This window comes from Electrona antarctica, assembly GCF_951216825.1.
Source record: "Electrona antarctica genome assembly, chromosome: 1".
Lineage (NCBI taxonomy): Eukaryota > Metazoa > Chordata > Actinopteri > Myctophiformes > Myctophidae > Electrona > Electrona antarctica.
This window is the reverse complement of record NC_136806.1, coordinates 39,066,718-39,090,544: the sequence shown is the minus strand read 5'-3', so window position 1 is coordinate 39,090,544 and position 23,827 is coordinate 39,066,718. Positions and strand designations below refer to the sequence as shown.

At 44.7% G+C, this 23,827-nt stretch overlaps 1 protein-coding gene across 6 annotated transcripts in view; it reads right to left on the bottom strand.

The window, feature by feature from the left end:
• The window catches only part of LOC306929830 (rho guanine nucleotide exchange factor 9), a 214,906-nt gene that overhangs the window by 155,349 nt on the left and 35,730 nt on the right, over positions 1-23,827 (bottom strand). For all 6 annotated transcript variants that reach the window (XM_079510562.1, XM_079510560.1, XM_079510563.1 and 3 more), the window contains 6 exons: positions 17,460-17,639; positions 14,352-14,552; positions 11,438-11,617; positions 10,903-11,135; positions 3,421-3,550; positions 2,649-2,780 (listed from right to left, as the gene is read on the bottom strand). In XM_079510562.1, the coding sequence (XP_079366688.1) occupies positions 2,649-2,780; positions 3,421-3,550; positions 10,903-11,135; positions 11,438-11,617; positions 14,352-14,552; positions 17,460-17,639 (1,056 nt within the window). The remainder of the gene's footprint in view (positions 1-2,648; positions 2,781-3,420; positions 3,551-10,902; positions 11,136-11,437; positions 11,618-14,351; positions 14,553-17,459; positions 17,640-23,827) is intronic.

The following is a 23,827-nucleotide window of genomic DNA, read 5'->3' as shown; positions in this document are numbered from 1 at the left end:
ATGTTCAATGCCATTTGTTTCCAAGTCATATTGTAGTAGGCTACAATCAACAGTAGCCTGTTAAATAATAGGCTGCTTATTAATGAAATATCCTGTGCTTGTGTGTGCGTTGTGTTTACAATCAGTTGATGAAACAGGAGCGAACTAAACCATAGCACATTCAGCCCCATACAGATTCGGTTTTAGGATAGACAATTCATATTATTTGTCTTTTATTAATAATGAATTGTGTACATGAGAGAACATTGAACGATGACTGCAGTGAGTGTCCTGTCCTACAACATTACATTACATGGGACATTCAAATAAAGTTGACGTGCAGCGCAGGGTCTGGATATTAGGATAATGACTAATGAGGATATCATTGGCAGCTGTGCATACTTCTTGATCAAATAAGCAACACATTGAACAAGGTAGATGATTTCAGGAGGAGAGAGACGGAAAAGCAGGAGGAGAGAGAAGGTACCGAATGCTTTTTTTCCCCTAATATTTTTTTCTTTTTTTGGGGGGGGGGAGTTGATTTTGTGCCCCTCCAGTCCAGATTGGCAGATTACCCTACCCTACCAATATTTTAATGTTTTACAAATGTTAAATCTATAAGTTCTCCATGATTATTGTAAATACATTAACCGAATAGTTAATAGAAATACAAGGTAATATATTCATGCAGAAGACATTATAATGCTCAACATATTTGTATTTCTTTGTTTGTTGTTGGTGCTGCTGCATAATTGTAGCCTATTGTAGCCTTTTTCAAGCATCACTTTGTTAATAGGCGACTATTTGTTATACATAGGGGTGTTAAGTTTAAGTGCCCCCTTTGGAAAGACGTATGCCCCCCTGCTGATTTGTGCCTGAAGACGGCACTGCACGGACCCCCATAGCTCAAATGGACCCGTAAGGCAGTGTTTCCCAACCTTTTTTGTCCCAGGGCACACTTTTCATAGCCTAAAAATCTCAGGGCACACCTAGATATACGGTGTATAGGCCTATCTATATACATACATATGTGTATGTATGTGTATATAATATATACAGTATATATATATCTATATACATACATATGTGTATGTATGTGTATATAATATATACAGTATATATATATATATATATATATATATATATATATATATATATATATTCATCATTCAATATTTTGAGTTATTTTTCGTTCTTTCTTTCTTTTTTGAATTATTATTATTATTATTACCACAGTACCACAGCCCATATCCATATAGAACCTCAGACTTTATTGAATAAAAAAACTTTGGGGGATTTAATAATACAAAATTAATTCCTTTAAAAAAAATACATTTTGGAGAAAAAATAGCTCATACGCAATGTGAAATGCCACCTAATTCTTAATCCTTTTCCTTGTCTTTATTATGGGCCAACTTGTGAAAGCTGCATGCTTTTATTGTGAAGGGTCTCAGTTCTCACAGCCTGCATATTTCCACGTGCTGAAAATAGCTGATCGACAAGCGTTGTGAGCTTGTAAATCAGCCATTTTCAGCATGGAACACGTGTACGACGAAGAATAAATCAGGCATCACTGCGCTTCTGTGGAGGGAGGGAGTCAGGCAGATATATTGTGTTGGCCGAACGAGGCGATCATGTATGGACACTTGGACAGTTGGACAGCTATTTTTCGTGGCACATTATGTTTAATCACAACAACGTCACGTTTACTTTACCTCCTCAGTGTTTGGGTCGGGACATGTAGGACTGTATGTGTCTGCTGTCTACGTGCATATGCGCGAAATGTAGCGTCTTCTGGATGCATCTCTTTAGCATTAACATTTCAATGGCCGAGGGTCGTTAGAGTCTATTGTTCCTATTGTTCTATCGCACGTCTAATGGTTAGACGTGTGACAACAACAACGACGCAACAATAGGAAGCCTGCAGCCCAGTAGCTATAATATTGCTTTCGGGGGAGGGTTAGTGTTATTTTCGGTCAAATCAGGCGGCACACCTGGACACATCAAACGGCACAGTAAAGTGCCGCGGCACACAGGTTGGGAAACACTGCCGTAAGGGTCCATTTGGTACACTCTCCATTTGTACACTCTCAGAGTTACCAATCATTTAGCTGGGGACCCCCTGGAACCCCCTCAAGGACCCCACTTTGAGAACCACTGGTCTAATGCTGCATTTATTGAGGCTCTGATTGGCGTTCGGCGCGTGCCGCCTCTCCTCATCTGAGCTGTGTGCCCTGCATCAAACCTAAATTAATACTTTGGAGCGATGCCGAAACTACAATGACTTTCAGGCGTTAAGCTTCAAGAAGGGAAGAGTTAGACATAGACAGAAGGAGTGTACTGGAGAGAGGCAGAGGGGATCAGCTGAATATGTGGACGAGAGAGACGGGGAGGGAGACAGAGCAAACACAGTGCCAGAGCACCTGCCTGACTGCCTTATGTCTACATCATTTCTCTCATTTATTTATTTCTGGCTCAACCAAACTGCTGTTGCTCTCTGCCCTGTAGGGAATGGCAGATGGAGAGAGACACAGTGAGAGAGAACATTAGGGAGGAGGGAGAAAGGGAGAAAGAAAGACAGACAGACAGACAGACAGACAGACAGACAGACAGACAGACAGACAGACAGACAGACAGACAGACAGACAGACAGACAGACAGAGGCCTACCTTCTTGCAAAGGACCAGCTGGTGGTCAAACAGGAAGAAGATCCGTTGCTGACTGCGTCCGTAGGGCTGATAGATCCAGGACATTTCTCCTGTGTAGATCAGTTCTGAACTCCTGTCCAATATATCATCACCCTGCGCACGCACACACAATGATTTTGTGCTTACCAAAAAATAATAATAATAAGTTCCCATTTTACTGTATGTAAAATGTAACCTACAGTATATAACCTCCATCAAAAGCCCCCACCTGAGTATTAAACTCAATGTGCTCAGTCAGTTACTGCATCTGTCGTTTCTGTATGTCAGATCGTGGTTCTGCACGTGTTTACTTTGCTATAGATCGTAAATCCTTAATGGACAATTTCTTGTGTGTAAGCATGTGAACTAATAATAAAATCATTTTTAAATCAATATTTTGTGTCAAATGATTGATTTTGGTTAACTAGCCATGTAATAAGCAGGATTCATGCTGGTCCTGCTACACCCAGAAGGGGTATATTTTGCAACGATCAGCAGCTCTCTCTACATAATGCCCTACATTAACCCACACACACACACACACACACACACACACACACACACACACACACACACACACACACACACACACACACACACACACACACACACACACACACACACACACACACACACACACACACACACACACACACACACACACACACACACACACACACACACACACACACACACACACACACACACACACACACACACACACACACACACACACACACACACACACACACACCTCCCAGTCCAAGACAGAGGCTTGCCACTGGGCGATCTTGTCGATGTTCTCCAGTCTCCGCTTCCTCTCGTTAATCTGCTGGGTCACATTCCGCATCACTGCCAGAGCCGCCGCCACGTAGCGATAGTCACTATGGAGACACAATTAAGATTACAGTGCAATCAGAATCAAGACTCCCTCTATCTGACAGCCCATGTTTCAATGTGTTTGACGGCAACATTGCCCTGTTCAATCACGGCTGTCACTACAGTTGGAGGCCATCGATATTGTCCTTTTCTTTTTGCTGAGGTTTGCGTGATCTGCGCAAAAGGACAGTTAACCCATTTTGGGCGGGAACCCCTTTTGGTGTTTTAAACATTATGTTATAATTTAGCTAGTGAAAAATAGCAGATCTACAAGCTCATAGCACGCCACCGAGTGGCGCGCTACGAGCTTGTAGGTCTGCTATTTTTGAAAAATCGTGAAAATATTTATTTCAGAAAACTGGAGGATTTAGAAGGATTTTTAAAAATGTTGAGGTCAGGCCTAAATGGGTCAAATGATAAGGGACAATATCGGTGGCTGTATGTCTGAAATAGATGTTGTGGGGGATTTCTGTCCAACTACCCTGCGTCGTTCCATAAATGCATGACACTGTGCTTGCATGTCTGTATGTGTCTCCCGCATATCTGGAGAACCCGTTGCGATGCGCTGTTGGACTGTTGAATTGATTGTGCGATATGAGATTTCTGCTGCTTTTCGCCTCCACCACAGGTCCATTTGAAAAGCAAATCTAGTCAGTCTGGCAAACTAGAACCTATTACCATGCCTGTTGGGCATTGGCCTACTTGGAACGATGCAAGTTGGAAATGCATGCGCCACCCAGATATTATGTCTGTGTCCCTTTTATGCCCATATATCGAGTTCTTTGTCAGGCATGCCCAAATATGGAGTATATGCAGAAGTCAGAATGATGTCAGAACAGGTCAGCTCTATGTTGTGTTGAAAAAAGAAAAATGTGTGGTTCTATATACATTGAATTGTGATTGAACAGTTGTGAAATTTCAGCCTCAATAAAAATACATTGAGAAAAAAGAAAAAGAAAAAAAAAAAAGAACAGGTCAGCTCCATATATGGACACTGGGCACTGGGCAGGGGCCCTGTCCAGAGCCCGGGCAGAGGCCTTTTTGGGGTGGTTCTGGACGAAACCAGGCACTGCACCCCCTGTGGTGGGGTGGAACGCGTGTGTCAAATTTGAAGTCGGTGGGGCGAACGGTTCTCGAGTTACGTGGATTACAGACGTACAGACGTACGTACACACACAGAGACTTGGTGTATTTATAGCTAGATAAACCTGTACTCTATGTGTCCAGGTAGCTCAGTCAGTAGAGCACTCGCCTTTGGGCTACAAGGTTCTGTGCTCGATCCTGGGTACCGCCAACTCGGCTTGTGTAACAAAGAGGTGCAGTAAGTACATCAGTACAAGCTGATGGTAGGTGTATAGCGCTCCACTTCAGCAATCTATTGTATTGCGAAACGTGGATAGGCTCCCGTGCTCTGGCTGATACCGACAAGAAGACTCACTACTAGACCCTCTTTCAGGCCATGAAAAACTCTAAAGAAAGGAAATAACCTGACTGGAAAAGAAAACGGCAGCGAGTGCATAATCCAGCAACGGCATGAGACGTGGCACTGCCGGGGGGAGGACCGGCAGCTGCCGGAGTAGGTGGATGGATTATGACAGCTCCGTTCCGCTGCTCTGTCGGTCCGTTCGGCAGCCTGCTCCAGCCGACACAACTAACGGTAACAGCCACGGCGCTGCTGGGGGGAGGGGCGGCATGTGCCGGGGGATTATGTCACTCCACTGCCGCTCCATCTCTTGGCCGCAGCTTCAACTGCCGGTAAACTGCCGGGAACAGCCGCGGAGCTGCCGTGAGAAAACTGGGGGGATTATGACACTCGACTGCCGCTAGCTTCCGCAGCAGTGCGTTTGGTCCGACATGCGTTGCGTTGTCCTTGCGGTTATGGTTAGGGTAAGGGTTTGGGGTAGAGTGTCGGACTGATGCCGCTGAGAAATACTGGCGCCTGCCGCGGGTGTTCCGCAGCTGATGCCATGCGTTGCGTCGTGCTTGCGGTTATGGTTAGGGTAAATGGTAAATGGTGCATTTATATAGCGCCTTTATCCAAGGCGCTTTACATAGATTGTGCATTACATTCACCCATTCACACACACATTCATACACCGATTGCGGCGGAAGCCATGCAAGGTACCAACCAGCACATCGGGAGCAATTTGGGGTTCAGTGTCTTGCCCAAGGACACTTCGACATGTAGCCAGGAGGAGCCGGGATTCGAACCGCCGACCCATGGATCATTGGACGACCTGCTCTACCTCTTGAGCCACAGTCGCCCCTTGGGTTTGGGGTAGGGTTTGGGGTAGAGTGTCAGACTGATGCCGCCGAGAAACACTACCGACTGCCGTGGGTGTTCCGTGGCAGATGCCGCTGCCGGAAAATGCACTCGCTCTCTCTCAAAGAAAAGGCAGAAATCTTAGAAAAGGTCATAGAAGAACCCTCTTTTGGTCATCTGTGTGATAGATGCTGATGCAATATTCAAATGCAACACAAACAAAAGAACAAAACCATTAAATGTCCACGCTGGTAAAGTGGACAATACTAGAGTAGTAACACATAAAACTTGGTAGAAACGAATTTACAGTAGGAGCACACATGATACACTATAATCTATCTATTAAAATGTCCTTGTGGGTTTGATACATGAGCATGAAGACAAAAAGGGAATGGAGAATTACGATCACTGAACAGAAGAGTAGCGCCAGAAATAAGGATGACAGGTCGCCTGTAGCCAGGTTCTTGAAATCTGCTGACGATGGTGAGTTTGTAGGCTACGGTGCATGGGTATTGAGGCTGTTAGGACACTGTTAAGGAGAGGAAACTTTTCTAAAGAGAGGCCTATTGGATACGCTACTTACAGACTGACTGTCTTACAGATAACCACTGTCCTAGAACACTTTCACCTTGAATGTTGGTTACATTTGCTGAAATTGACCAACGTTTTCCAAAAACCGTGATATGGTTATTTTATGAGCTTGTAGATAGGCTATTTTCACTATTCGTTAGTTTCTGTGCCGGTTCTGCACATGATGATTTTACATTATGTACATTCAAGCATTTTCTTATTGTCAGTGTGTAAATCATTTGGTTTCTTATCTGGTTGTTGCAATAACAGAAGGTGATACGTATCTTCTTGTGACTTAATTTGCCCTACTACGATTTTTCTTAGTAGTATTTGTATTTTTATGATGTTTTCACAATATTTGTATCAGCTAGTAGCTAATCTCCAGCATATCTTTGGCTGTTGTTACAGGGGTCATATCCACATATGTCTCAGAAATGCTGAGAAAAGCCTGGGGCTTAAACCTATCTATTTCCTTCTGCTGCTGTGCATTATTAAAAGTGTTCTATATTCATTTGTGAATCTGGCAACTTAATTTACTAATAAATAAACCTCACAGCCCATTGCTGTTGATAGCTATACTGTAGCTATTTGAGGGGTTACATTTTATTGCTCATATATATTTAACAGTGTTGTATTATAGGATACAGGCTGATGTGTTTTTTGGTGTGTTGTATTTTAGTTGAACATCATAATCAAAGAAAGTGGAAAGGTGGAAAACCACCAGGAACAACAGCAAGGTGTAATGCTTAACTTATATTCATTTACATTAACACCTCATCTGCACAGGCAAGGAGCGAGTGTGGCGAGATCGCCCGAAAAACTGTCCTGATATGGAGCGTTGGACATTGCGTTGCGACGTAGCCTGAACCAATCAAATAACCAATAAACAGTAGTGTGTAGATCTCGACCAATACACGTATTTGGGAATAGACTCTGCCAGCAAATATAGGAGGAGTGGACGACGTCGCTGCATGGCGACGTCAGGACGTCAGGATAGTCTAATTGAAAAACATGTATTCTAATTAGATTTCATCGTTCTTCACCAATGTGTTTCTAAAGATCTCTAATAACATGTACAAGAAGTTTGAAATTCAACTAATAATGGATACCAAAAAAATACGTACTGCGTGATGATGTGTCGAGGCCCACATCGATAAAAGGCAATAAAAATGAAGCTCAATCCTTTTTATTCCCATTCAAGATAACATCCAGACAGTGTATTACTCGGTTTAAACCTAATCATCATGCTAAAATATGTATCTGAAAACATTATAGGGTATAGAAATAAGCCACATAGCAGTAAACTGGTACAGCTGGCCGAATATCTGACTTGTAAACGAACACACTCCATGCGTTCTGTGTGTAGCATAGCTACCGTCCCTAGCTACCGTCCCATCGCCTGAAGGGAGGCGACAGTTCAAACTTGGTTCAAAATAAAATGCCCACCGGAACACTGCAGACCAGCGCAATTTGCATGGGGAAGAATAATGTTTCGTTGGCCGACTGGGTTGTGCTGATTAAAAATGCCTGTCTGTTGCAATCTGACAGTTTTAACTAGTCTGAAGTCTGAACAAGTGACCTTACGAGTACGACACGCAGTTGCAGGGATATTTTAAAGTGGTGGTGGTGGTGGGGGGGGGGGGGGGGGTCATCCCCCCAGCCCGTTACAGTTATTCCGTCAGTGCTTCTATGTATAATGTGCTCCGTTTCACTGAAGAGCACCTTGAGTGAACCAGGTTTTAAGCATACCGTGGTTTGTTTGATTTCAAAGGAACCAACTGGATTCAAGCGTCAGAACGCTATGCAAATCAACTAGCAGAGATTTAATAATTCAACATAGTGAACTTTATTGCACCTTTACTTTTTGGTTAAAGTTACTATTTTGATTGACTGATTTACATATGACTCAATTATTCAGGTAAGATTTTTTATGTTTTAAAAATACAAATGCAAAAATCTAAAACTAAAGCCATTAGCAAGAACCGGTCTAAGTTCATGTATGGCCAAATCTGTGAGTAGACAATGACATACAGTATGGTAAGATGCTGCCTTTGGAACAAACCCCCCCCCAGTAAAACAGGATGATAAAGATGTTGGCTGGACCTATTAAAGACAGAGGGCATAAACTCTTAAGTGTACAACGGCAGTAACTCTGCCGGAACAGGGTCAACATTATCACTATTTAATTCTAATGAGCTCCCGTCTCTCCATACACCTTTCACTTCAAGTACTAACTAACTGAGCTGGGTTTATCCTGCAAGCTAACTAACTGAGCTGGGTTTATCCTGCAGGCTCAGACTAACTAACTGAGCTGGGTTTATCCCGCAGGCTCAGACTTGTTACTGATACAATTCTATGGAAGACTTGTTACTGATCCAATTCTATGGAAGACATGTTACTGATCCAATTCTATGGAAGACTTGTTACTGGTCCAATTCTATGGAAGACTTGTTACTGGTCCAATTCTATGGAAGACTTGTTACTGATCCAATTCTATGGAAGACTTGTTACTGGTCCAATTCTATGGAAGACTTGTTACTGATCCAATTCTATGGAAGACTTGTTACTGGTCCAATTCTATGGAAGAATTGTTACTGGTCCAATTCTATGGAAGACTTGTTACTGGTCCAATTCTATGGAAGACTTGTTACTGGTCCAATTCTATGGAAGACTTGTTACTGATCCAATTCTATGGAAGACTTGTTACTGGTCCAATTCTATGGAAGACTTGTTACTGATCCAATTCTATGGAAGACTTGTTACTGGTCCAATTATATGGAAGACTTGTTACTGATCCAATTCTATGGAAGATGGTGTGTGTCTGCAATTGTGTGGTTTGCACGCACCATTTATATCGGATATATGTGTGTGTGTGTGTGTGTGTGTGTGTGTGTGTGTGTGTGTGTGTGTGTGTGTGTGTGTGTGTGTGTGTGTGTGCGTGTGCGTGTGTGTGTGTGTAGTCCCTCAGCTCCTAGCAGTGATACATGAGGTCTGGCAGGCACAGTATGGTGATCTGGCTTCAGTCCCATCCTGGCTAAGGAACATGCGCTTTGTCAAAAGCAGTCCTGTGACTGCGAGTGTACGAGTACATTTCACAACTCACACATGTGTGCAATCAAGGGCAGCCCTAGAAGAGAATTCAAGTGAATGAGTGTTTGAGAACTGTACCTGTGCTCCTGGGCTGCGTTTGTTCACAGAACACGCACGGTTATTCCTCGATTACTGGAAATAATCAGGTTATGCCAGCAATTAATTAGACTGAAGCAGCGTTTACTGTACACAGTTTACTGTACACAGTTACAAGAACAGACTGGAGGATAGGCTACAGGCCAACAGCTCCAGAGGAGACTGTGTGTGTGTGTGTGTGTGTGTGTGTGTGTGTGTGTGTGTGTGTGTGTGTGTGTGTGTGTGTGTGTGTGTGTGTGTGTGTGTGTGTGTGTGTGTGTGTGTGTGTGTGTGTGTGTGTTTGCGCTCGCCCGCCAAGCAGTCTGCCAAAGAAATACCAGCACCTAACCCACAGCACACCACCTGCCTTCACTGTTGCAGATGGATGACTGTCAGTATCGTGCAGACATTTGCAGACGGCAGCATGAACAAGCATCAGCTGCCTTTCAAAACAAGACCCACATCTCCGCATGGAGGTCTGTGTCTACCTAGATCAAAGCACTAATGCATTGATGCTGTTGTGCGGACTTTTATTCCTTTTGAACTGTTACTCTGTGTTGCGCACCAGCGATGAACTGAATGTGCGCAACCCACCTTCTAAACTGTGCCTACCTAGTCTCTCAAGCCAGCCTATCTGTTCCACAGCCTTAGAATGCTACATATAGTCTGTAATTCCATCTGGTAAAAGCCGACAAGAGCAAGCTGCCACTGGAAGGCTACCGTATGTATGTGACCAATCACTACAGTGTTCAAACTCCTGTGAGGTTAGAACACCTGGTTTGAAAGATAACCAGCTACAAACAGTCAAGCACTGCTGCTGTATGTCAGCTGAACCTACTGTAGGTCTGAGAAACATAATAACAACAATGAATATACGTAGAGAGATGATCACCTTTAGTGTTCTACACCTACGACCTCCATATCAAGTTGAGTATGTGCGACCTACAAAGGTTCTCTGATGACTGCTCCATTGTCTGCATCATGGATGACAAGGAGGAGTACACAGCCATGGTGGAGAGCTTCTTAGGGTGGTGTGACAACAACCACCTCCAGCTCAACATCAGACAGACCAAGGACTACTAGCACGTGGACTACTAGGATGTACAAAAGTAAGGTTTCTTATAACGTCTTGCGTATGTATTCAGGCATGTGGATATTAGAAAGAAATCTAACAAAACTCTCACATGACCAGATACATCAAAATCAGGTTTAGCTGACGTCGAATAAGACCGCACCCTGATTTTGGCAATCAGATAGCTGTGTTTAAATGACCTGTTCAATAACAGAGTTATTATATCCATGGTAGGATCAGTGTATTAGCATGCCTGTTAACACAGTCTTTTGAGTGTTGTGCTGTACCTGTGCTCCTGGGCTGTGTATTTGAGAAGCTCCGCCAACTGCAGTGGGTATTTACAGATCTTCTGGACGGGGGTGAGAAGGAAGCCGTCGATGGCGATATCAATCATCTGCTGCAGGAGACGACAGGCCTCAAAGAAGTGCTGGTACCTGCCATCTCTCATCAGCTTGCTCAGCTCCATACAGGCGTCCAGATGGTTGTTACAGTACTCCGAGTAGATCCAGAACCCATCTTGCTGTGGGGCAGGAATACAGAGGACACAATATGACCAGAGGGGATGAAGCAAGGAGCGCTGAATTGTCTCTCAGATATAGCCTACTGTACTACGTGATGAGGAGAGACAAGCCAATGTGGACAGGATATCCACTGTGGTTTCTGAGAAACAGTGGGTTGAAGAAAGTACAGAGAATACATAAAGATCATGAGCATTTTGTACTGTGCGTGTGTGCGTGCGTGTGTGTGTGTGTGTGTGTGTGTGTGTGCGTGTGTGTTTGTGATGAGCGAGACAGAATATTGTATCGACCGTTTTCCACTCACATGCTCTAGGAAGCAGGGTCCTATCTCTGACAGGTGCGGATCCTCTGTGTTGTACTGTTTCTCCAGGTCCCTGACGAAGCCCATCTGGAAGCGGTACATTTCCTCGATGTTTCCAAAGATCACCTTCAGCTGGTCATCGTTGAACATGTCCACGCGCTTCCTGCACTGTCGCAGGTAGCCCTGCAACAGTAACAGGGTTCCAGCTGTATGTTAGCTATCCTTAACCACTTACGTCCTGTTTTATAGATAGATCGATACACCTTTATTGATCCCATGTGGGCAATAGTTTACGTCATGGCAGTACCGCATTATAAAACACAGGCCAGGTACATAATTGGAGTTAACAGTCAGGTAGTAATGTACAGGGATTAGGAATGAAGAACCAAAAACAAAAGGAGATTTAAGGTGTTGTTTGGCCCTCCGCACTTGGACGATGACATTTGATTCACATTAACAGGTATAAATATAAATGTAAATACGTTCATGAATCTTTTACTGTAAATAAACAATCTATCCCCACAGTGTGGGTAAATATGAAAAGTCCACAGTATATATTGTATGGTTTATAGGTTATGGTATACTTTGTGGTACATGATAATGCAAAACTCCACAACATCGCGACACGCAAGCTTGACATTTTTGACAACCTGGTGTCCATATTTTGGGACGTAAGGTTCAAAGTGGTTAGCACGGTGCTCCAACAGTGGAGAGCAGCCTAAACCTCTTTGACAGCAGGGGGCCGAGGGCAAGAAAACGCAGGCTGCTGGTTGGTGAATCATGTTGGGTCACAAAATGGCAACAGTTATATGGCACTAATAAATTAATAATGCAGCTATTGCTAAGCCTGCAAGACCCTCGTACAGTAATATGAGAGCTTAGCAATACACAAAATACATTATCTATTATCCACACACACACACCTTAACCCATTCAGGCCTGACGTCGAAATAAAAAAAACGTTCGCTCTGAAAGAATATATATTCAAAGATTTGTGCCGCATTTTTACGATTTTCCAAAAATAGCAGACCTACAAGTTCATAGCGCGCCACTCGGTGGCGCGCTATGAGCTTGTAGATCTGCTATTTTTCAATAGCTAAAGTATAACATAATGCTTAGTTAAAACACCAAAAGGGGTTCCCGCCCAAAATGGGTTAAAAGCTATAATATGACACAGATGCGTCCTCAGGTCTAAATGGGTTAAACACCCTAATCCCTATTCTGTCACGTTATGAGCTTGTAGATCTGATATTTTCAGCGAAATTATTCAGTATAGAAGGAAACTAGTAGAGGGTTTAAGTGATTAAAGAAATGCCTCTGGTCTATGGTTCCACAAAACACCAGCCTGGTTATGAATACAATCACAATCAGTCTTTTCAGAGTTACGTTTGCACATGAAGGAATTTGCCTGGCTGAAGTTGGCGCATTACACTGAAGAAACAGCCATAGAAATCACAATTGAATTGAATTATGTATAACCATTTACTCAGAATATAATAACGCCACATAGGCTACTGGTGTGGTGAGAACCCAAATGCATGGCAGCCAGGCCGGTAGTGTTTTGAATACATCACAAACAAACCAAGTGACCAGACAATTGGACCTACACATGAGGGCTGATTACAAATGAGATACAGCTGGGAAGACAGTTAATGATATTTGTTTTGTTAAAATAACTAGCTCTATATTCTGTAATCCTTGCTATAAAGTGTTTGCTCAGTAACAGGGGTCTCCCTCTCTATACTCTTTAGTAAACAGAGAATACATTTACAGGCCGAGATACCAGTTTTATCGGAAACTTTGAAACAAAAACATGTGCTGACAAAATTGGAACTGAACACTATAAATTTAAAGCTGATAAATTATATTCTTCTTTCATTTATAAAAACATTTATTATGACACGTCTCCTCCTAGTCTCGTGCCATTATGGTGCCGCTTGACGACAAGAACAGATCAACAAGCTAACAACACGTCGTCACTTGAGACGACGCGTGGCAAGACGACGCGTGGCAAGCAACACCATCGTGCAAAGTGAGCTGTACCTTCCTACCGTCTGCTGGATGAGCGATGCAAGTTCAACCAGAAAACTACTACCTGGCTTTAGGTGAGTGATTGGACCATTTGATAGCGTGTAATTTACAACCAAACAACACATCATTCATTCACGCACGACTGTCAAGCATTTATATAGCGGGCTGCCCCCACTACTGTTCAGTGTATCATCTGAGCTTTGGGTGCTTTACTCACCTACCTCCCAGCCCAGATCCACCTGCATAGATCTTCTATATTCCATCTTCATTCACATGCCTCCACCCTAGATCCTCCTGCTTAGATCTTCTATATTATATGGAAGATGGAATATAATATTCCATATTCATTCACCTATACCTCCCACCCTAGATGAACCCGTTAAGGTATTTTATGATCTTAGGGGGGGGGGGGGGGGGGGGATATGTTACTGCTGACCAAAGTCTAGGCACATCCATGCAGCGGAGAGCACTAATAACCAGGGCTGCACATAACGGATGCACCAGTGTGAATCCCGACACAACATTCTGGTGCATACAGCCAGGCACTCAAAAGGGATATTAACGTCCTCTAAACACCATCCTTTAAACAATGGTACGCACATCTGTGTTGGAACGTTACAGTGGTTGAGCTGCCAACAAACGTCCTCCTGCTGCTGCTCAACAGCTACAAATACACTGTCTGTGTAGCTTTGCATCTTTGCATCTTTGTATCTTTTGCATCCGCCCTTGTGAACGCAGCATAACGTACACACACACGCACACACGCACACACACACACGGGTGTGTGTGTGTGTGTGTGTGTGTGTGTGTGTGTGTGTGTGTGTGTGTGTGTGTGTGTGTGTGTGTGTGTGTGTGTGTGTGTGTGTGTCAGCCAGGTGTTTACTACCTCGCAGATGTCCTTGAGGTGTTTGATGTAGTGTCTCTCTGTGCTCATGATCTCGTTGATGACATTGGCTCTCATCTGGTCTCGGTTCTGGAGGGGTGAGCCCAGACACAGGCAGTCATTGGTGGGGTCCAGGTGTCCGTTCTGCACCTCACTGGTCCCCTCTGCTGGTTCCACACCTCCATCCTCCTGGTTCACCCACAGCTGAGGACCAAAGGCCATGCGCGCACGCACGCACGCACACGCACCCACACACACACACACACACATGCGCACGCACACGCAACCACACACACGCACACACACACACACACACACACACACACACACACACACACACACACACACACACACACACACACACACACACACACACACACACACACACACACACACACACACACAGTCAGAAATTTGCAGAGTCTGAATGTTAGTTCATCAGTTACGCAATACTATAAATAAAAATATTTCATACAATGCATCAATTCCCAGCAGTTAACATTGTATACCACAAAATCCTTCACGCATACATTATTCACCTTCCAACCATGCACAGAAATACACGCATGCGTGCACGCGCACGCACACACACGAACACACACACGCACACACACAGAACAGAGGTGTTGGTCATCTGGGCAGTGGATCTGGGTCCAGCGAGAAGACACTGCCAAACTCCACAGTCCATTCATAAGGTTCTGCTTGGGACTGGTGCCCAGAGGACACACCATGCACAACCTCCACAGACACACACTCAGGCTCCACACACACACACACTCAGGCTCCACACACACACACACTCAGGCTCCACACACACACACTCAGGCTCCACACACACACACACACACTCAGTCTCCACACACACACACACACACACACACACACACACACACACACACACACACACACACACACACACACACACACACACACACACACACACACACACACACACACACACACACACACACACACACACACACACACACACACACACACGTATCTCAGTATTGGCAGCGGCACGTGTAACGCCTGGGATTCGAACTCGGGTCTCTCGCGTGAAAGTCCAATATCTTAACCACTAGACCAAAGGGGTATCCCTATGGACCGGGGGAGATATTAGACTTTTGAGGCCATCAGGCAGAGGCTCTGAGCCATTCTGCTACACACACACACACACACACACGGCCAGGTGATTTCTGCAGCAGAGGCACCTTATTACACACAGTTTGCCAGGATAACATCAAAGGGCTGACGGTTAGGATGCCAAACACAGGATGAGCGATGCAGCGCCACAGACAAGCAGAGTGACATGAGGGTGACTGACCACAGATCAGCTATAGCAGCATTAACACTGACCACAGATCAGCTATAGCAGCATTAACACTGACCACAGATCAGCTAGTAGCAGCATTAACACTGACCACAGATCAGCTATAGCATTAACACTGACCACAGACCAGCTAGTAGCAGCATTAACACTGACCACAGACCAGCTAGTAGCAGCATTAACACTGACCACAGACCAGTTATAGCAGCATTAACACTGACCACAGACCAGCTATAGTAGCAGCATTAACACTGACCCCAGACCAGCTAGTAGCAGCATTAACACTGACCACAGACCAGCTAGTAGCAGCATTAACACTGACCACAGACCAGTTATAGCAGCATTAACACTGATCACAGACCAGTTATAGTAGTATTAACAGTGAATTACAATGTCAGAGTCAATAGTAAATTGGATTTTAGACTATAATGTAAAAACAAATAAAAAATAAAGTTGTCTTGCACTTTAAAATGGATATGTCAAGATAATGAATACGAATACAAAAATATTACGCATTTTCAATAACCCTTTAAAAAGACTTGAAAGGATGTTTACTTTTGACTCTCTGCCGGCCCTGGAGAGGAAGATGATGAGCAGGGAGAATGGGAGCGTTAATGCCTGGAATGGACTGGTTCTGGTATGTTTGCCGGGGAGAACGTTTGCACGCACAGAAGACTGGAGCGGGCGGAGGGGCGAGGGGGTGGATGGTGGATGGATGGGTGGAGATGAGTCTGGGCGCAAGGGGTGGTGGTGGTTGTGGTTGGGGGGGGGATAACAAACGCACCTTTGACGTAGTGTTTTGGAACCTTGGAGTTGCTATGGGGTTGATATAGAAAACCTGTTTTGTTTGGGGCTGTGGAGGGTGGGGTTCCACCTTCAGGGGAGAAAGAATGACAGAACAGAGAGACAAACTGTTTGGTCTGTTTTGGGGGGGCGGGGCAGGGGGAGGCTTAGCCCCGCCCTCTCAGGTGTGGACATGATGAAGATGCAAGGGTTGGGGATGAAGAGGTGGCGGGGGGGATGGTCATGAGGGAGTGTTTGAACTCGGGACTCCCTCTTTCCTTGGTGTTTCGCCTTCATTGCGCTTAAACCCTAACATTTAACTTCACTAAAACTATGCTAAACCATACCCTAACCTCAACAACACTACAGTATGCCTAACCCTAACCTCACAGAAATAATGCCTAAACCTAACCTCAAAACCCTGTCCGCCTGGGGCGAAACAAAACACCTGGGAAAGAGGTAATCCTGTTTGAACACGGGTCTGAAGTTCTGAAAGACCTCCGTCGCCAGCCTCACTGTGTACTGTATTGTGTGTGTTTTGAATTTGAATGTATGTACGTGTCTAGATGCGCTAACAACACTGTCAGACTCATTTATCTCAGATATGGGGTTATAATATTATTACATAAACTGGTAAAGTGAAGTCTTGCTCTGCATACATGGAGTCACACACACACACACACACACACACACACACACACACACACACGCACACACGCACACACGCACCCACACACACACACACACACACACACACACACACACAGTGCATCTCATTAATATTCTGTGTGTTGTGTCTCCCCTGCAGACCAGATAGAGGCACTTAGCTAGTTGCTCTCTGATCTCTCCTTTGTTATGTATTATTAAAGTCAGGCATTATTCCACTGGCTAGTGCGTGCGACGTGCGTGCATGCGTGCGTGTGTGCGCGTGTGCGTGCGTGCGTGCGTGTGTGTGTGCGTTTAGGGGTGTGTGTTTTGCTGTCGGCAGGCTAACTCACCCGTACAAAGCTGGCAGGGAACCATCCCTCCTCCTCGTCGATCTGGCCCCACCACCAGTCCTTGTTGGAGGCGTCCAGCACCTTGATGACGTCGCCAGCCTTAAACGCCAACTCGCGGTCCGCCATGGTCACATGGTCCCATACCGCCTCAGCACTGACGATTGAACCTCCACTTATCAACTAGAGAGCAGGTACGGAAGGATGAGAGAGAGAGAGAGAGAGGGAGAGAGAGAGAGAGAGAGCGATGAAAGGGGTACATACTCTATTTCACATCATATCCTTGTATTACATAAAGCTGCTATAATGTTGGAACTCCAGAGGGAATATACAGCCTGAACAAACATCAGCCAGGTGTGTGAAAGCATGAGGTTATACAACAACACATGAGTATTCGGGTGGTTGGGGAGGGGGTTGCACACACAGGGTTTGTATTTGTGTGTGTGTGTGTGTGTGTGTGTGTGTGTGTGTGTGTGTGTGTGTGTGTGTGTGTGTGTGTGTGTGTGTGTGTGGGGGGGGGGGGATTTGAGTCCGATGCACATTCCGATTTTTTTTTGGAAAATGTGAAAATAGCCAAACTACAAGCTCACAACGCATCGCAATACAATGCTTGTGACCTTGTAGATAATTTTTGAACTTTCTTTGGGGGGTTGTAACTCAGGGCTTTCTGCTGGTGAGGGCAGTTGTAGCAGGCCTTGCTAGTGGTGGTGGTGGTGGGGTTTGAAACACAGGGCTTTCTGGTGTGTGTGGTGGTGGGAGGGGGCTTGCACGCTTGGCCTCATTTTGTGCAAATCCTTCATCTTAAACCCCACTCACAGTAATGAATGCAAATACACGATGCCCTCAGATCTGTGGGCCCATTAGCAGCTTAGGAATCGCTAATAGAGCAACACAACAGCACAGGGAACACATTAGTCGACAACGCGTTACAACGACACAACACGGCAACACACAAAACAAAAAAGTGGTAAAAAAACCATTAACACAAGATGAAACAACAGCACTGCACCGGTCTCCAGGCGGAGACCGTAATTGGCCCATTATGACATTAGAATAATTACATGCAATTAAGCAATAAAAATGTTGAGGTGCCAAACCAATGTGAGGGGGGATAATCTGCTCCTTGCTCTCATACTGTCATCAGAGCTTGTTATTTTATCTGCAGCACTGGATTTGACAAAACGTGGAGGAATGACTCATCAACTTCCCTGTGATTGATTTTACTGTCATGAATACATAATGTGAACCATTATGCTTAGTTGAAAATGGATATTTAAGTCCTGAGAGAGCTTCACACACACCGAGGCGTTCAACTCGTAACATCAAAAGATCCTTTTGGGTGTATTTGATCAAACTGTGCACAGTGGTGCCGCACTGTTCAAAATGGCTCTTCTAGATTGAAGATGTGCTTCAGATGCAGCTGATATGTATGAACATGAAATGACTGCAATCAATAAAGTGTGATCCGGTTGAAGACTTTCAAACTGACTTCCTTGCAGGAAAGCCTACGATGAACAAAACACTACATTTACAGTACGAGATGTAACGGCTAAAGGGTAACCGGAATGCTCGCCTTAAAACACACGTGCCCTAATATTTTTCCGTCGACCTCACACCGACCGCTCGGTGGGGCGGTTCTTGTATTCTTGTTTTACTGAGAATAAGTTAGAAATACGTTTAGGGTTAGGCATACGTTTAGGAATAGGGTTAGGTTTTGGCACCGTTTTACTGAGGTTAAGGTTAGGAATAAGGTTAGGTTTTAAGGCATAGTTTACCGAGGTGATGTTTAGGAATACCAGGCAGAGCCGTTACGCTGGCTGTACGCCCGAGGCCACTGTGTTTTGAGGCAAACGTTCTAGTATTCATCTAAAGCAGTGGTTCTCAACCAGTGGTCCGGGGACCTTGAGGGGCTGTTCCAGGTGGTCCCCAGCTAAATGATGGAGCTTGTAACCAAATCGACCCTTATAGATCTTTAACTCTTGAGAGCGTAAAATTAAACCAAATGGACCCTTACCTTACGTGGCCATTTTGGTTTCATTTTAAGCTCTTAAAAGGATCCCTGGCTAATGAGACAAATATGCCTTAATACATCATATATATATATATATATATATATTTTAGACGTTTTCACTCGGGAGAACTCCTGTCGCAAGTTTATGTAATTTGCCCATGTGTGGTCCATTCCTATGAAATGTAAGGAATGCATTTGCTAATAAAAAGTATTTAAAATATTGCTTTGATGCTCATATTAACCTGAGGAAATATTACGTTGTTTTTATTAGCATATCAAATCCATACATTCCATAGTATAGGGCTAGACCACACATGGACATATGACATCATCAGCTTCTCTCTATTGAGTGAAAGATTATCAATAAATAAATAAAATATTTAAGGTGTTTTAAATTTTTGATTTTAGTTATAGAGGGAAATTATGATATATTAAGGCATATTTGTCTTATTAGCCAGGGATCCTTTTAAGAGTTCAATTATTGTTAAATATCTGCATTACTTCATTTACAGGAAGTCTACAATGTAGACTTCCTGTAAATGATGTTATGTAGACTCTATGTAGACTGATAATTATAGAATGTAGAAGTATTGTTATATTGATCAACGTTTGCCTGTTATCTCTCCTATGGTACCACGTAAATACAGAATGGAATTGTGGACCAAAAAGAGGTCTTTGGGTCTGAGAAGCTAAATCTCATCTAATGGTGGTCTGTGGCTCAAATGCCAAATAAATAATGGACCTTGCTATGAAAAGGGTTGAAAACCACTGATCTAAAGCGCTGATCAGAACACTACACCACATGCAGCTTGGCCAATCAGAACACTACACCACATGCAGCTTGGCCAATCAAATCCTGTTTGTGAAGCCTACCATACTGACCTGATGGAAGATCCTGTGAGATTGAAACGTTTTTAATAAAGTAATTCCTTTGCCTAAATATGGTGTGCGGGCCCTACCTCCTTCCATGTGATGCCTACATCACATGGAAGGACATATGATATTAGGCCTACATTTTGAAAGATTGTCTGTGTGTGTGTGTGTGTGTGTGTGTGTGTGTGTGTGTGTGTGTGTGTGTGTGTGTGTGTGTGTGTGTGTGTGCGTGCGTGCGTGCGTGCGTGCGTGCGTGCGTGCGTGCGTGCGTGCGTGCGTGCGTGCGTGCGTGCGTGCGTGCGTGCGTGCGTGCGTGCGTGCGTCAGGTGATCAGTATTCTTCAGAGGGTCGTTAAAGGCTAAAGGTCATTCTCATTAAAGGCCCAGAGGTGGTAAAGTGTGCTCCGGAGAGACACCCACTCCTCACACCATCCATCTAGCACACAGCACCCCTATCCATCACACTGACCAATGGGCCCGTCACCCTCACACTGGAACCCACAGTGGGGTGCATGCATGAACGCATGCACACACACTCACTCGCATGCATGAATTCCCGCACGCACACACAAACGCATTCACAAAATATGCTTACACAATTGCTCACACACATGCACATATATGCACACATTTTAAACCTTTTGAGCCTCGTGAGTAGGCTACATCTGTGGCACACGCAGTGCCCAACTGTTTGTTCCAATTGTTCTTTCCAAAGTTGTGTTCATCAGCATTCTCCCAGTCCAGAGCTAACCATGCATCCTTTCCCCGGGGCTAAGGGCATGAACAGCCAGCTCTAACCCAATCTGACAGGAGCTGTTTAGTCCCTAGGTAGTACGGGAGCTCGCAACGGTCCGGAGACTGGGAATCCATGTAACACTGAAAAACACTGTGTAACACACAGTGTAACATTGACAAATCCTCAGCATGGATTTGGTTACGTTTGTAACCTTTGAGTTACAGAGTAGACCTTTAAGGGTACATTTTGTTCCTAACTATCAATCCTTTACCCTCAGGTATGATCCCTTGCAGTTACAGTATAAATGGATAAAACAACACTGAGGATTTTACTGTATCTGTATCACGGCACTGTGTGTCTATATAGTACGTTTGTGTTGCTCGCTTTCATATGAGGTAATTTCTGTGAAGATTCCTCTCCTTCTTATCCTGCTACAACAGATGTTATCTTGTCTTCTGAAGTCAAGTCATCTGAATTGGCTTCTTGCTTGCCCTAGCCCCACTCCGGGTGAATCTGCTTCCGCGCTGGATGAGAGCACCTTTTGAAAATCATTTGATCATTACAGGGCTTATTGTGCATGAGCGCCATTGTGCCATTGTGCTGACACGGTGTGTTTGTGAGTGTTTGTGTTTGCCGTGCTTACACCCGCACGTGTGCACACGCGTGCGTGTGTGTATGTGTGTGTGCGTGTGTTACTAATCTCCATCCCCGTGAGGATCTAAGCCCACAACCTCAGCAGCTACAGTACGTCACGCCCCCCCAACTTAAACCCCTGGATGAGTCCCCCTCTCGAGGCTACTGCTTACAGCTCCCACATACGATATGAACCAATCAAGGGAGAGGAGTGATCATGGGGGAGGGACCACTATGCCTGAAAGAGGAGGTGGGAACATCCGTTGTCATGGTGATAGATGATGATGCTCTACTAGCATTGACAAGACAACTGGATGAGGCAAGGACACTGCAGGTTGCACCCAATCTTCAAAAAGGAAAGGATTGATAGGTATGCGTGCGTGCATGCATGCATGCGTGCTTGCAAGGGAGAGAGAGAGAGAGAGAGAGAGAGAGATTCATGCTGCAAACATTACTGTACGGCCATTAATGATCATTGCACAATTAACCACTTACAGTAAGCCCTATAAACTATTACTAATATTACTAGCACTAATATTGTACAACGCATAGCTAAAATAGATGATAGAAAAGCTCAAGCTAATGTACTGCTGCTGGTAGATTTGCTCTTTACACTTTTACATTAGAATGTTCCCAACATAGGGACGCAGCCAGGTTCAATGTGTTTAAATATCACCATTCCACAGTGACAGCATTAGAGTAAAACCATGGCAACAGATATGTCCATGTCAAAGGCAAGTAACTCCGGGGCACTGTGGTGCAGTCGGTAGCGTTGTTGCCTCACAGCTAGGTCCCGGGGTTTCCCTAAGTGGGGTTGGCGAAAGGGCCTTTCTGTGTGGAGTTGGCCTGTTCTAGGTATCCTCACAAAAACATGCAGTTATCCTGGTCTCTATACTGCCTCCCCCTGGTCAGCCTGATGGAAGGGGAAAGGAACAGGTTGGAATAACATGTTCCTTCCACACGTCATGTCTCACCGGGGAAACTCCCCCCGGTCAGGTGATAAGAAGCGGCCTGCTCACTTCTCATGCATTGAAAGAAGCATGAGCTCAGTCCGGGGCTCTCCCCAGGTTGGCAAAGAGAGTAGCGCCCAGAATTACAGCTTAGGCAATTGGCACCAGGTGGAAAGAAAATGGCTTACAAAATCATGATAAAGTGTAGTTACAAAAAAAAAGTCCATCCAGTGTCAGCCTCAGTGTGCAGGCCTTCAGAGAGTCCTGCATGTCACTGGGTTGACGTAATCATTAGGCTGGAAGGTCTGGTTAACAATAGCTCCATATCTCAGACCACTCCACTATCCAGAAAGGTCTGGTTAACAATAGCTCCATATCTCAGACCACTCCACTATCCAGAGAGAAGGTCTGGTTAACAATAGCTCCATATCTCAGACCACTCCACTATCCAGAAAGGTCTGGTTAACAATAGCTCCATATCTCAGACCACTCCACTATCCAGAAAGGTCTGGTTAACAATAGCTCCATATCTCAGACCACTCCACTATCCAGAGAGGTCTGGTTAACAGTAGCTCCATATCTCAGACCACTCCACTATCCAGAGAGGTCTGGTTAACAATAGCTCCATATCTCAGACCACTCCACTATCCAGAGAGGTCTGGTTAACAATAGCTCCATATCTCAGACCACTCCACTATCCAGAGAGAAGGTCTGGTTAACAATAGCTCCATATCTCAGACCACTCCACTATCCAGAGAGAAGGTCTGGTTAACAATAGCTCCATATCTCAGACCACTCCACTATCCAGAGAGGTCTGGTTAACAATAGCTCCATATCTCAGACCACTCCACTATCCAGAGAGAAGGTCTGGTTAACAATAGCTCCATATCTCAGACCACTCCACTATCCAGAGAGAAGGTCTGGTTAACAATAGCTCCATATCTCAGACCACTCCACTATCCAGAGAGAAGGTCTGGTTAACAATAGCTCCATATCTCAGACCACTCCACTATCCAGAGAGAAGGTCTGGTTAACAGTAGCTCCATATCTCAGACCACTCCACTATCCAGAGAGAAGGTCTGGTTAACAGTAGCTCCATATCTCAGACCACTCCACTATCCAGAGAGAAGGTCTGGTTAACAATAGCTCCATATCTCAGACCACTCCAC